Here is a 14,013-nt window from a genome sequence, read left to right as displayed (position 1 = left end):
CTCGAGGCCCTGCTATATTGTGAATATATTCACTATTATTTTATTATATATATATATATATATATATATATATATATAATAAAAAACAATGAAAAGTGAATATAATGTTTTTACCTTAAAAAGTTACAGTACTGTGCAAAAGTGTTAGGCACATAAGATGCTTCACAAAAACATTTGTCCTAAGATGGTTATTTATATCTTCAGCTTTAGTTTGTCAATAGAAAATATAAATGTTAGACTCCCAAATATTTCTTTTGCAAATAGAATAGAATAGAAGAACAGGGAGCCCTGCAACAGATGGCATGGTCCCCACAGAGCCCCCCACTGAATATTTATTTTATTTTTTTCTGATTTTCTCCCCAATTTGGAATGCCCAATTCCCAGTGCGCTCTAAGTCCTTGTGGTCATGTAGTGACTTGCCTCAATCCAGGTGGTGGAGGATGAATCTCAGTTGCCTCCGCGTCTGAGACCGTCAGCCCGCGCATCTTATCACGTGGCTTGTTGAGCGCGTTACCGCGGAGACATAGTGCATGTGGAGGCTTCACGCTATTCTCCGCAGCATCCATGCACAACTCACCATGCACCCCACTGAGAGCGAACCACATTATAGCAACCATGAGGAGGTTACCCCATGTGACTCTACCCTCCCTAGCAACCGGGCCAATTTGGTTGCTTAGGAGACCTGACCGGAGTCACTCACCACGCCCTGGGATTCAAACTCGGGAACTCCAGGGGTGGTAGTCAGCCTTTATAAATATATGGTTGAGACAGCCGAAATAGATAGAAGAACTGTGGTGAATTCTCCAAGAAGTGTCCAGGTGTACCTAGGAGAACTGGGGCTGTTTTAAAGGCAAAGGTGGTCACACCAAATATTGATTTAGCTTTTTTATGTTTACTGGACTTTGTTTGACATTAAATGATATATGAAAACTATTTATGTCATTATTTTTGAAGACATCCTCACTATGCAACATTTTTCCCAAGTGCCTAAAACTTTTGCACACTACTGTTTTTCAAACTTTTATTGGTGTAACCTAATGTAGTCAGATTGATTTATTATTTTTGACTTGAATAAAACCAGTTATTTAGATGTTACCATGTGCAGCACATTTTTTTCAAAACATTTGAACATTATAATTACATTTAAAATTACATTTCTTGACACATTTTTCATATTTTATTGCTTCAAACTACACCAAATGTTCATAATTACAGTAATTTGCGATTAAAGAATTCTTGATGATCTGCTTGTCTCTGGAGGCATGTTCTATTAATATGTGTTACCATGAGAAATTTTAAAAGCTTAAGCCTGGGAAATTTGCCAAACAATGAAATATGTATGGATTCAGGAATATTACGTATGTATTGGGTCTGTAAAATGCCCTGGCTATGATTTTTAACACTCTGTTTTGAATTGCAAAACATTTAATTATTCAAATAAGCCACTAAATTGATCTCACAGATAATAGAAGAGGTTACCTATATAGAAGGCTTAATATGAATCATTGGGCTGTGTATCAGTTTAGGTTTCATTCAGGCTTTGGTTATTAAAAACAATGTAAACAGCATATGGTCGCTGCGCTCATACATGTATGTCGGATGCTGACCCACTTCATGTCCACTTTGACAGACACCATGAAATTTTAATGTTAGGATTAAGCAGCTTAAAGCTGGCAGAGGGCCAAACCATATAACCACAATAAAATCAAGCCATACATGTTTATGTGGTATTCACAATGTCATATTATTACAACTTTAAAGAATGGTATCGAGATGAAGGTTAGCAAAACAATACAAGCGGGTGGTGAGTGTTTTGTGGAAAGTGTATGAATAATAGATTAACTCTTCCTGTTTGTGAGTGTGTGTGCGTGTGTAAAATTAGAACATAGATGTTACAGAGACATACAAGCCAAAAAACATGCATCTTTAAATGTAATTTAAAATTATCCTATGATTATAGGATGTGTGAATATATTCATGCATATACAGTATAATATTAATGTGCCCTTTTCTTAATCAACATTTCGATTGTTATTTTACATGTAAATATTGTAAGGGGAAATGTATACCTTAGGTCTTGTAACTGGTCACAATTTATTTAAAGTTTTTCACCAATTGCCAAAAAAGTTAATTACATTTTATTTTAAAACATTACATACATTAACATCGTATTCATATTCATAGTATTATAGTATATTAGAAAAAGATCAAAGCTGATTATAGGATGTGTGAATAATTAAGGAGGAAAATTAAAATAGTTGATTTTCTATATATATATATATAAATTTTTAAGGGGAAGAATATATCTTCGGTCCAGTAACTGGTCACGATTTTAGTTTTTTTTAAATGTGTGCAATTTTACAACAATGTTCAAGCCTTCACTAGTTAATTTTAAATGACAAATGAATTTTTAAAAGTACACTTATTCCATGTGGTCTCTCAATTAATAGGAGGTTAGAAAAGCATCATGCAAAATGGGATTAATTATGCAGGAATTAAAAAAAAATTGCTTATATATAAGTATTGCATGACACACCGTAGGACGTCAACGTTCCCAAAGTGTTTTATGAAACGTCAACTATCAACAATAGTTTTCTAATCTCAACATATTAACCATATAATATTACAACCAGAGGCGGAGCTAAAATCGGATATCTTCTGAATAAGTAAACAGGTCTTTTAAATATTAATGAGATTTCTGGGCCTACCTCCTCCTCAGTGGGAGCGGCGCATCTTTCCTACTCCATTTTTGTGAGACGGGTGGAGGAGCGCACTCTCGGCGGGGATTCTGTCAGTCCACGCAGCGGATACTTCACCCTGAGCAATAAAGGCTTCGAGAGCGATTACTGCGACCCATTTTCTTATAAATCTGGTCTGAGAAGAGTCTAGAAGGTGTTCTCAGGTTGTTGTTTTTTGACATGGTAGATTATCACGCTGCCAATAATCAAGCTTTTTATTCGACAGGCGGGCAACCAAGCTACATGGAACAGGAGAACGACTGGGACCGGGACCTGCTGCTGGACCCGGCCTGGGAGAAACAGCAGAGAAAGGTAAGAGTTCTGACGGGTTCCGGGGTTCGGGAAAGCTCGGGGACCGCCGCAGGGGCCTGGAAAGATCCGCAGGGCCCCTTACCAGGAGGACTGGAAGTTATTTTTGTGTCTTTAGTCTGTTCGTGTTATGCATTGTGTGTTTTATTATCGCTAGAGTGTTTTTCTTTCTTTCTAGGCGTTTAGAACGGCAGCGCGTGTTTCGAATGTTGCGAGGTTACAGTGTATCGCGTGTTTCGAATGTTACAATGTTGCAGTTGTGTGTGTGAGAGTGTGTGTGTGATACATTGTAACGGCTGAACCTGTTTTACGAGGGCGAGTTTCATTCACCGTGGGTTCTTTTTTCCGCCGTTCTTTCTCAAAGCGACATTTGGCTCATTGTTACATGGATACAGACATCCGCATTTAAAATGGCAGTAGCGGTAGATATCACTGCACAGGAGCTTAAAATAGCTGCAGAAATTGTGTTTCTTGAGTTTATCTGCAGTTCTGGAGAGGAAAGATAAGCTACAAAGGGAGAAAAAATCTTTTCACGCTTCTCATTTTTTTACTTAATGCTTTTAAACTAGTGTTTCCACTTAAATATAAGTTCATTAATGTATTAAGTGGTTTATGTACATATTATATGGGTGAGGAATATTAAAAAATGCAATTCAGGGCTGAGTGACGTTTTTGGAACATGAAATGCAAGACTGGTTTGCTTTTTTGGAGTGACAGACAGTTTTGGTTTTTAGAGAGAATTCAGAGACCAAGAGAAGGTCAAAGTTTGGCCGGAAAAACAAGCACAATTAATGATTAACCCTCCGGAGCCCCTTGAGCACGGACGGGTCCACATACAAAACTCACCGTGGCCTTCAGACCGCGGAGGTGTGACGGACCCATAAACGGGGCATTTATTACAGAAAAGTCAAAGTGGTGGGGGAGAACGACTAAATTCCTGAGGCCTCCTCCCCCTCGCTACTTATTCCGTTACACTTTTGAGGGCCAAATTTTAGAAAATGTCCTCACAAACACATTCAAGCCTCTTAAAGGTGCAACACCACGTTTAAATTGGCCTGAAATAGTCATGTGACAGCCCGAGACTCTGTAAACAGCGGAAAAAAGAGTAAGGGGAGCGGCCCGCTCTTTATTAGCCAATCAGAAACGCTCTTTGCCTAAAAATAATTTTGTGCGTTGGAGTGTGCTCACTCGTTAAAGTTGGCAAAATATGTTCATATGCATTTTAAATTACTTGGATGTATGTAAAAACAGACTAGAAATATTGATGACTCATTTATTTATGCACATGCATACCAATAAAATGCTCTCTAGAATACTAGAATAAGAATGTTCTCTCCCAGTGAAGAGTTTTTCACAAATATATGTGTACAAGTTTGTTGTGAGCCAGAAGTTTAGCGAACGTCCCTCCAATCATGGTCGTAAAATGATGTTTTCGCTGAGGAATTTCTATTACATGCTCGTGTGGATGTTTAGCATTCACTGTTGGACCAAAGTTCACTCATGTTTTCTGAACCAATGCATCTCGAATGAAACTCCACTCTGGATTTCATTACAGTTTCTATGCACTGTTGCCTATTCTGTTTTACCATGACAAGGTGTGTGTGATTATCCCAAAGTCACCCCCTTTAACCATGACAGACCTGAAATTACTCCCCCAACAGATACCAAACGCCCTGTGACCGGCCAAGACTTGCCTCTCCACTCCACCCTAAATGTCAAAAAGGTCTTTCAAAGTGTCTCCGCCTCTATTGAACAACCTGTTTGGAGTTGATAAACTGGCCAGATATGCATTCAAATAAGACTCGGTGATTGAACTAGCTTTAGGCTTGTGATTCATATAAGTGAGAATAAATCCATTAGCGATTAAGAGAGACATGAGCAACCCAGCAACATTCTCTTGCCCTACATTGTGACACAGATTTTTATTACAGGTATTATCAGGAAGACAATAACTTAATATTCACTATACTTGCAGCCTGTTAAGGAATCTTTGAGAGTCATGTACAGTTGTTTCCTGTGGTACAATATAGCAGTGTGTCGTGGAGATCTCGCACACGTATTTTTTCAGTATGGTATTTTTTCAGTATGGTATTTTTTAGCATTTTTAATTCTGTACACCTTCAACACTTTCAAAAGTTTATTAGTATATAAGGAGTCTTTTATATTACTAAAACATAGTTTCAACTCTAAAGTTATTGTAAAATGCTTATATACATGAACCACTCTAGAAGCAATAAACTACTTAAGGTCCTTTGTTACATTGGTATTACCATGTTTAAGGGGGTTTAAGATAAGAAAATTTGAACTATGAAACCATGGGATTCAGTATAAATAGTCCAACACATTGAGCAGGTGCTGAGAATTGGTTCTGCTGAAGACAAATATGATTTGTCAAACAAAAAATGTCTTTTACACATCTCACCCTAAAATCTAAGGAAATATTAAAAGAATGAAAAGTTAAGATAAAAACATTTTTTTATTGCTTAATTTTTTTTTTTTTACTATAACATGATAAAAATCAATGGTCGAGCAGGGTGGCAGATACAATGCCGATATATCACACAATTTAATATAGAAACAAACATAAAATGTCTACAAAAAATATAAACTCTTATTTAGCACTATATTTACTAAATTTCACAAAAAAAAAAAAAAAATGATATTGTATTTTAAATGGTAGATATCAGTTTCTTCAGATTTCAGTTTAGTAATCAAATTTTAGTAATTTATTTGCATATGAAGAAATTGTTAATATATTAGGAAGAAGGAAATAACAGTACACGCAGTAGTCCAGCAACCATGGATGGCATGTCCACATTAACAATCGCATTTACTCAAAAAATACAGAATCAAACCAATTGTATATACAGTGCGTAGTGAATAAGACATTTACTTAAAGCACACGTAAAGCGCTTTTACCTTGGGCTGCATCCGAAAACGTAGGCAGCTGACTTGCTACCAAGTTGCCTAATCAGTTAACGGCTTAACTGACATCTGTTTTGAATTAATGGAACTTAAGGAAACTGGTCTCCGAACAGTTTGAAAAGCACCTTATTTCCATCCTACCTCCGTATACAGCCTCCAGAGGCAGCATTTTCCTGGTTTAGGATGCAGCCTTGAAGTTGCACTCATGCGCTTGTGTGCAACCAGCGTGAGCAGCAGCAATCTCCTGACAGTTTAAATGGCCTGGATCACCTGCTTGGATTGACACGGAGTCACGATTTGTGAATCAGAGATATTAGTTATTAGATGAGCGCTTGATGGGAAGAAAACGCTGGATTTTCATGAGGTTCGTGAATTACATCTGTTTAAACGAGATATCTGCATGTTTGCAAATGGTATGTAATACAAGTTTTATTGATACTTGCCTTTTAGAAAAGTTACAGGGAACTGTTGAGGAGAAACTGTTAGAATACGTGTTTCAGAGGAAGATTTATGAGCACTCCACAGGATGCTGGATCTGCTGAAGTTTTGTGAGGTTTGTTTATTACATCTGTTTAACGAGATATGCACATATTTGCAGACGGTATATGATATTAGTTTTATTGATATTTGCCTTTATATCATTAGACAAGACAGTTAAAAGTTACAGGGAACTGTTGAGGAGAGAGAGGGAGAATGAAACAGGTGAACACTTTAACATTATGAGCTCAAACGCGTCTGCCGTGGCTCTGAAATGCAGACCATTTAAATGAAACTGTGTTGCACACCGGTCTATTATTGTAGTAATACAATGGCACGTAACAACAAAATGAACCGTGACTGGTCGTTTATATGTCTCAGTCACTTCACATGCAAGCATGCGATTCTCAACGCCCTCAAGAAACAAATCGGCCGATGCCGATAATTAAGAAATTCAGAATATCGGACAATTTAACTGCCTCTGCAATGTATCAGTCGACCACTACTCAACACAATCTCGATTTTGGGTGTTGTTGCATACCAACAAGTGACTTTTATGATGTGTGATTTATTAAGCCCAAAGTATTCTTCTGTCAGACGTAAACGCTAGGCGTTTGCGGACAGGACACATGACGCAAATGTAGTCATCAGCAGAGTGCTCCAGCACTGAACGTGTATGGCCTGATTTTCTAACCATGCGTACTCTGAACAACAACACTCGCAGTTGAGCCTTTGCTGGCAAAGTAATTGCTGGTAAACAACAGGAGAAGGTGGAAACCACAACAGTGGATGTGCATGTCAAGAACGCATGCGTGTTGAGATCAGGAGATACCTGTAATTGTATAACTTGAGTCTGAAGGAATATAAAGACATCTTTATGGGTCTAAGCTCTCGAAGAGAAATAGTCCAGTATCTCATAGCAGTTGTAGCATGCATGCGCCAACCGCCTGTTTATGCGCGCACATCAAATGGACTTTACATTGAAAGGCTAGTGTTCGACTGAGCTGTTCACACCAAAACTGAAGTATACTTTGGGCTTTAGAGTGGACAATGGGACCTTGCTTGCAGTAGAGTATGTTTCTGACATTAGTTTAAGTCTGCAGGGGCAAATATATCATTTGCATCCTGTTATTTTACACTGGAGTGGTGTGTTGGTGGGAATGGGGGTTAAAGGGATAGCTTAACCAAAAATGAAAATTCTTGCCATTATTTTGCAATAACTAACTTTGTTTGTGCATGTGGGTTATTTATGGTCTGTTTCACCTTTTCACATTGCTTTATTTGGTGTGTGAGATGGTGTCGGTAGCCTTGCCCTCAGGGTTGCTGTTGCGTCCGGTCAGTGAGTATTTCAGTCATTGTGTGTTGATGCTTTGCATACTGAAGTTTGACGGGACTTATCAATTGTGTTTTGGGCAGCAGTCGGCCTTGTGTTCTGATTGGGCTTGATCTCAGAGATGATATATCTCTGTTCCAAAACCTTGTAAGCTGCCAACCTAGAGCATACAGATTTTTAAGGCATCACATGTGCACTCCTGAATCGAAGGCTGTTCCTAAAGGTAGTTATGCTCAAGACTGCAAATTTTAATTGGCTAGAAATTGCTCCTTGTCAGTGCAGTCTCAATTAATTGACTTGGCAAAAAATGTGTTTGCTTGTGTGCCAAGGGATGGGTTGTAGATTACAGCGGGTATGTAACAGCTTTTTTTATGTGACTGTGGTCACTGAGGGTGTTCTGTGCAACCGTGGAAAGTTACAAGCACTTGTTTTAACTACACATGCAAATGTGACATCAGCTGGAGCTTACAGCCAAACTACAGAAGTAATTAGTACTAAGTTATGCAAATTAGGAGTCGGTTATTCATGTCAGGAGCTGCAACTGAACGAAGACCTGTTGTGTTTGTACATGATGAGATGTGTACAGGAAGTGATGCGCACCGCATTCGCACATTTGTCTGCAAACATCAGCATTTTTGAATTGTGTTTGTAGATTAACACTCAATGTTTCATAGTGTGTCAGTTGTGGTTTAGTCTTGAGTGTCACATAGGTGGTTTACATGTTTAAAAATTACACTTCAGGACTGTTTTAATAGGGGGTAGCTTACCTTTAAAAGTATCCCATCTAACATGCACACACGTTATTCATGCTTTATCGTTGTTATTTTATCCATATTGATCTGTACATTCACGGAGAGGAAAGTGCAGCTTTATTATTGATTGATTGTTCTGGTTTTGTTGCGTTGAGCCTGACTGAGTTCAACGTCTGTTTAATTGCTGTATACTGTGTTATTGGGCTGAAGTAAAGTGACAGACAGTAACTCCCATCACTTTTTCCAGCTTCGCCTTTACACATAACAAATGATGCTTGGAGTTGTGGTGTTTATGGCAACAATGGCCTTCTGGCGCGTGCAGAGCCCTTCAAAAAACGATAGCCTACATTAGCCATTATGCTCTCTTCGATGATAGAACTGCGAAGGTTTTGATCTTGTAATAAAAGATCTCTGGCGCGAGTCTGATCATAGTGCACCATTTAAAAAAACAAAACACAAATGTGCGGAGAGAGAAGTTGGATGAAATAAACTCATGCATTAGTTCCAAATGATTTATTTTCTTGCTGTCTTTTATCTGTCAAAATGACATTTGTAATTATCTGTTAAAAAAATCCTGGATGACCGACTGCTCGGGAATGCGAGCTCTCGCACCGCACACAAGGGATGGAGAGAGAGAAGGCGAGTGCACATGAGAGAATCCACATGTATCAGGTAAAGATGGATAAAATAAAAAACTGATGTTCTAGATTTAAATGGTTTAAACAAATTACAAAATTTCTCATGTTTTCAAACTGGTCTTAGAAGCACTATGCACACATGAGCAACCACGTCATTATATTAATGTACTCCTACTCGGAAATATGAAATGATGACATGACACCGATACCGAGTATGAGTATTTACCCCCCAGTATCGGCCCGATACGAGTTCTACCGAGTAGTGTCGGTGCATCTCTAGTTTCAAAAGTACATGTTAACATTATAATGTGATCAAATTGATTACAGGGTTTCAGCCAGCATAACTTTACACAGATAAGGATAGTAAGCAATTTTAGCACACTAACATCATCTTACATGTGTTATGTTTACATCTTGTGGCTATGCTTTTGAAACGGAATCTTTAATGTTTATGGACTGACCCCATTCACTTCCATTGTAATTGCCGTCCTTAAACTACAAGTGTTGTTTTTGTTTTTTTTGGTCAAATATAGAATATTTGTTTTTGTGGTGCATTGTGCCTCAAATGCTGTTGATTGAGCTTAGCATGTATTGAACCTGGAATATTCCTTGTGTGTTTTAGATGGGTAAAATCACCTTCACGTTTTATGAGAGTGCTGTTGAGTTGTGTAAACAGCACTGATTTTGAAAGTGACTCACGATTTCCCAGTACACTAAATTCAGGACTAATTATTCCGTTCAATTGTGTGAAATGAACAATATTTTGTCAAGGAACAACTCTCTCTTTTCCCACCAACAGCTTTTCACAATGGAGTCTTCTTGCCTGAAAATATCAGGGGAATTTTAAAATTGTGATTTCCAAGCATGGGAAATTTATGGAGAAATATACAAAAAGAAAATCATAGATATTTCTGTAGTGAATATAAATGTTCTTATTTTTGCTCTTCTTTAAAATATTTTGTTGGCTAAATATTCATTGACATATATATATTATACATTTCAATCCTCATCCAGTAATCACAAGTAACCGTAAGAGTTATGGAAATTCATTTGAAAAGGCCTTATGGTGTGGGAACCCTGCTCTAGTTTAAAAGTCGAACTACTCTATGCTAGCCAGTTAAGTTCAATTTATCTGTCTACTTTGTTGGACATCCTGGTTATGCTCATAATATTCACATGTAAATGAATCATAATGATGTTAACTTGGACAGGCTGCTCCAGGAATTTCATGTCTGTGAAGTAAATTGGCATAAATCGAGTGTTATTTAGTCTAGAGTTGGTGTCTGGCCCGGAGCATTCCCTGTAGAATCTGTCGAAGCGGAAAACAACAGTAACCAATCCAACCTTAACTGCCCTGATTCATCATGCAGTGCACATTCCCCTGATGCCAGTCACCCTACCAGAAATCAAAGACAACAGTACACAGTCACTCAGCGTGGGCATGTCAAATGTAAGATAGCTGATGAAGTCATTGCTTGCATCATAACCTCACCAACCTGTTTCTGAGTCACGCCTCAAGAATTTACACTACATTTGGTCGGATGCGAGGTGTGTAAAATGTGATAAAGGTTTTTTTTGTGTCCTGTGACCTTAGATTTGTAGATCTTTATGGATTGCCAAGGAAAAATCTTGACTCTAGTATAACTCAGTGTTCTGGGATATGTTCTTTGGTCCCAGTTTACTCACTGAGATGTTACACACTGTCTAGAACATGTCCGGGCAATATTTAATCCCAAAATAGAAAAAAGAAATATTTTACATAAGAAGTCCCATTTTTAGGACTATGAAGATTTTTAGCATTTGGGGAATATGTATGAAGCCTCTTGGAAGACCGGGAGAGAATTTATTTTCTGAAATAGATTTGTTCCCTCACAATAAGTTTTATGTTCCCTCGCAACAGTTTTGCGTTCATTCGTAATTATTTTGGGTTCCTTCTCAAATGTGGAACTATGGGATCTGTAGTAAAATCATAGTAACCACAAAAGTTTCCATGGTTTTACAGAAAACCAAAACTATGGTGACCAAAACCATGGTACATTTTTGAAAGTCTGCAGTAGCCATTTGTTTTAGCGGATGATGGATTGTTTACCATAGTTTAGGTATTTCCTGTATATTACTAAGATTTACAACACACATCATGGTTAAATACGGTTACTGTAGTAAAACCGTAGTTGATGTTCGGAAGGGATGGATAATGGTATTGCGAAAGAATCCAAAATGATGGTGAAGGAGTGAAAACTATTTAGAGGGAATGCAAAATTATTTCAGAAAATATTTTTTTAAAGGTTTAAGGTTTTTCGCAAAATAAAGCTTGATTTCTTTTGATTTTATGGTGAAATGTAACCTGAACATGTTTGAAACTCCAACCGGTCCAACTTAATTAGATTTTTTTTTTCTTTCTGTTTTTCATATGTTGAAAAGTGTCATTCTGTTGGCTTCCATTATCGTATTAGGTGTTCCATTCATTCTTTTCCTTTTCCCGTCCAACTATCACATTTACTCCATATTCAGGCTGTTTAAACCAAACTAAAAGTGTCTGTATTGTTGTTAGCACACAGTGATAACAGTCCATACTTTCCCTGGGTACGTATAAGTTCCTCTGTGGCATCAAAAGACTCTTAAGTGGCTCAGACAGAAGACTGACCCCTAAGAGGACTAGAGGCAGGCTCAGCCTAGCTTTACCATCTGAACAATAAATGTATTCATTTTTTTTAATCACAGCTGTTTTGATTCCACTCTTTCATGTGCTTTGATGGACATTGAAGTGGTTTTTAGTGCTTGTGATAAAGTCTTAATCTTGTGTTCTTGTAAGCAGTGTTGATTAAGGGGTACATTTAAAAGCAGCAAAGATGCACTCGCACACACTCTGATAAATACGGCGCCAATAAACCGTGTAAGGTCGCTGTTAAATTGGTGGGCTGTTACCCTGAAGGCATCACTTTGACTAGCGGCATGAAGTCTGGGCCACTTTTCAGCCTGTTCTGGTCAAGGACTGCCTACTTACAACAGGAAAAGAACATCTGACTCTTAAAATGGTCAACTAGAATTTTTCTTTTTATGCGATGTTTAGGGGTGGGTTCATCGGAAATCTATGAAACCACAAGAATAGACAAGTAATTAATTCAAGTAATCCAATAGTACTCTATAAAAATGGTTGCATATTAGAGGTCGACCAATATATTGGATTTACTGATTAATCGGGGCCGATAGTTGCGTTTTATTATTGGGAAAAAATCGACTCATAGTTTTATTAGTTATTTTTGGTTTCATTTCTCCATGGCCGGCGCTGGAGTTTGTTGTGCAACATGACTATGGCTATTTATAGAGATGGATGCTTCAAACGCAGGGTTTTATTTATTTATTTTTCACCCAATTTGGAATGCCCAATTCCCAGTGCGCTTTTTTTACGTTTAAACCCCAGGGTGTGCTGAGTGACTCCAGCCAGGTCTCCCAAGCAACCAAATTGGCCTGGTTGCTAGGGAGGGTAGAGTCACATGGGTTAACCCCCTCGTGGTCGCTATAATGTGGTTTGTTCTCGGTGGGGCGCGTGGTGAGTTGAGCGCGGATGCCGCGGTGGATGACGTGAAGCCTCCACATGCGTTATGTCTCCGTGGCAACGTGCTCAACGAGCCACGTGATAAGATGCGTGGGTTTACGATCTCAGATGCGGAGGCAACTGGGATTCGTCCTCCACCACCTGGACTGAGGCGAATCACTACGCGACCATGAGGACTTAAAAACACATTGGGAATTGGGCATTCCAAATTGGGGGGGAAAAGGGGAACCAATAAATAAATAAATAAAAAGTATCGCCATGGAAAGTAATACTTACTAAAGTTCAGCACTATTTTACATTGAGTGGAAAGTTTTCATTCATACACTTTTTAAAACTCTCGGCCGATTAATTAGCTGTCGGTCTGTTTTCCCACCTTAATTATCGGTATCGGCAAAACACACAATCGTCGACCTCTAGTGTAAATAGTGTTGGTGTATAAATATTTGTGATATTTACAGTTCGATTCTGATTATTTAATAATGTTGTGCATTTGTAAATGTTAGTTTTTAATATTACTAGGAATTATCCTGAAAACAAAAAAAACATTCATATTAGGGCTGTGCTGATACAATCATACAACCATAAATCTCACATTTGGCACAGTTTTAGTCTCTCACGGACACACTTTCTTTAAAGAGTACCATTTCATAATTAAAGTTGAACAGTAATATTATTTCAGATAATTGTGATCCTTTTGTGATAATGTGATGTACTCAAATTGTGACATTTATTGCAAGGTTTGTGTGTAGGTAATTTCTGGTTGTTTTCACCCCATTTTTAAGAAAGGGCATGCAATAGTTATTACTGAGTATCCTGTACTGAAGCAAGAACTACTTAGTCTTCTGTTTTGAAAAAATATGTCTGTTTAGCTCAAGGAGTCTATAAAACAGTCACCTTTGACCCTTGCAACGTTGCATATGGATTGGTTTGAGACTACATATTGTCGTGCTCCATGTAGCCCACAATTCAGCCCGGAAAACTTTCCCTTGTTCCTCAATGCTGGAAAAACAGATGTGAATCCCACATATATGGCTCAGATTTTGCTGCAGATATCCATTGTTCTCCCAATGAAATTCTAACAGCAACAGTTCTGTTTTTAAGAGTTGAGAGGAACTTGCAATTAGGGAAAGAACATTTGCTCGAGACCCTAACTGACCAACGCTTGCAGTATTGAACTCCATTGACCTGATACACTGAAAGATTGAACCCCAGTAGAGGTGTAGGTTCATGCTTGTGTCTCTGTCATGCTCTTGTTGGCAGGAGGAAGTTGTGGTCGCTGTGGTTT

At 38.2% G+C, this 14,013-nt stretch overlaps 1 protein-coding gene across 3 annotated transcripts in view; it reads left to right on the top strand.

Annotated features, from left to right (window-relative positions):
- The first annotated feature begins 2,735 nt into the window (after nucleotides 1-2,735).
- Nucleotides 2,736-14,013, top strand: part of LOC127429884 (alpha-actinin-4-like) — a 60,652-nt gene continuing 49,374 nt past the window's right edge. For 2 of the 3 annotated variants that reach the window (XM_051679218.1, XM_051679219.1), the window contains exon 1: nucleotides 2,736-3,050. In XM_051679218.1, the coding sequence (XP_051535178.1) occupies nucleotides 2,919-3,050 (132 nt within the window). In that variant the 5' untranslated portion in view covers nucleotides 2,736-2,918. The remainder of the gene's footprint in view (nucleotides 3,051-14,013) is intronic. The other variant, XM_051679220.1, reaches the window with a different exon arrangement.

The sequence above is a fragment of the Myxocyprinus asiaticus genome, chromosome 39 (genome assembly GCF_019703515.2).
Source record: "Myxocyprinus asiaticus isolate MX2 ecotype Aquarium Trade chromosome 39, UBuf_Myxa_2, whole genome shotgun sequence".
Lineage (NCBI taxonomy): Eukaryota > Metazoa > Chordata > Actinopteri > Cypriniformes > Catostomidae > Myxocyprinus > Myxocyprinus asiaticus.
The sequence above is the reverse complement of the archived record's forward strand: the minus strand, read 5'-3'. Positions and strand labels throughout refer to the sequence as shown.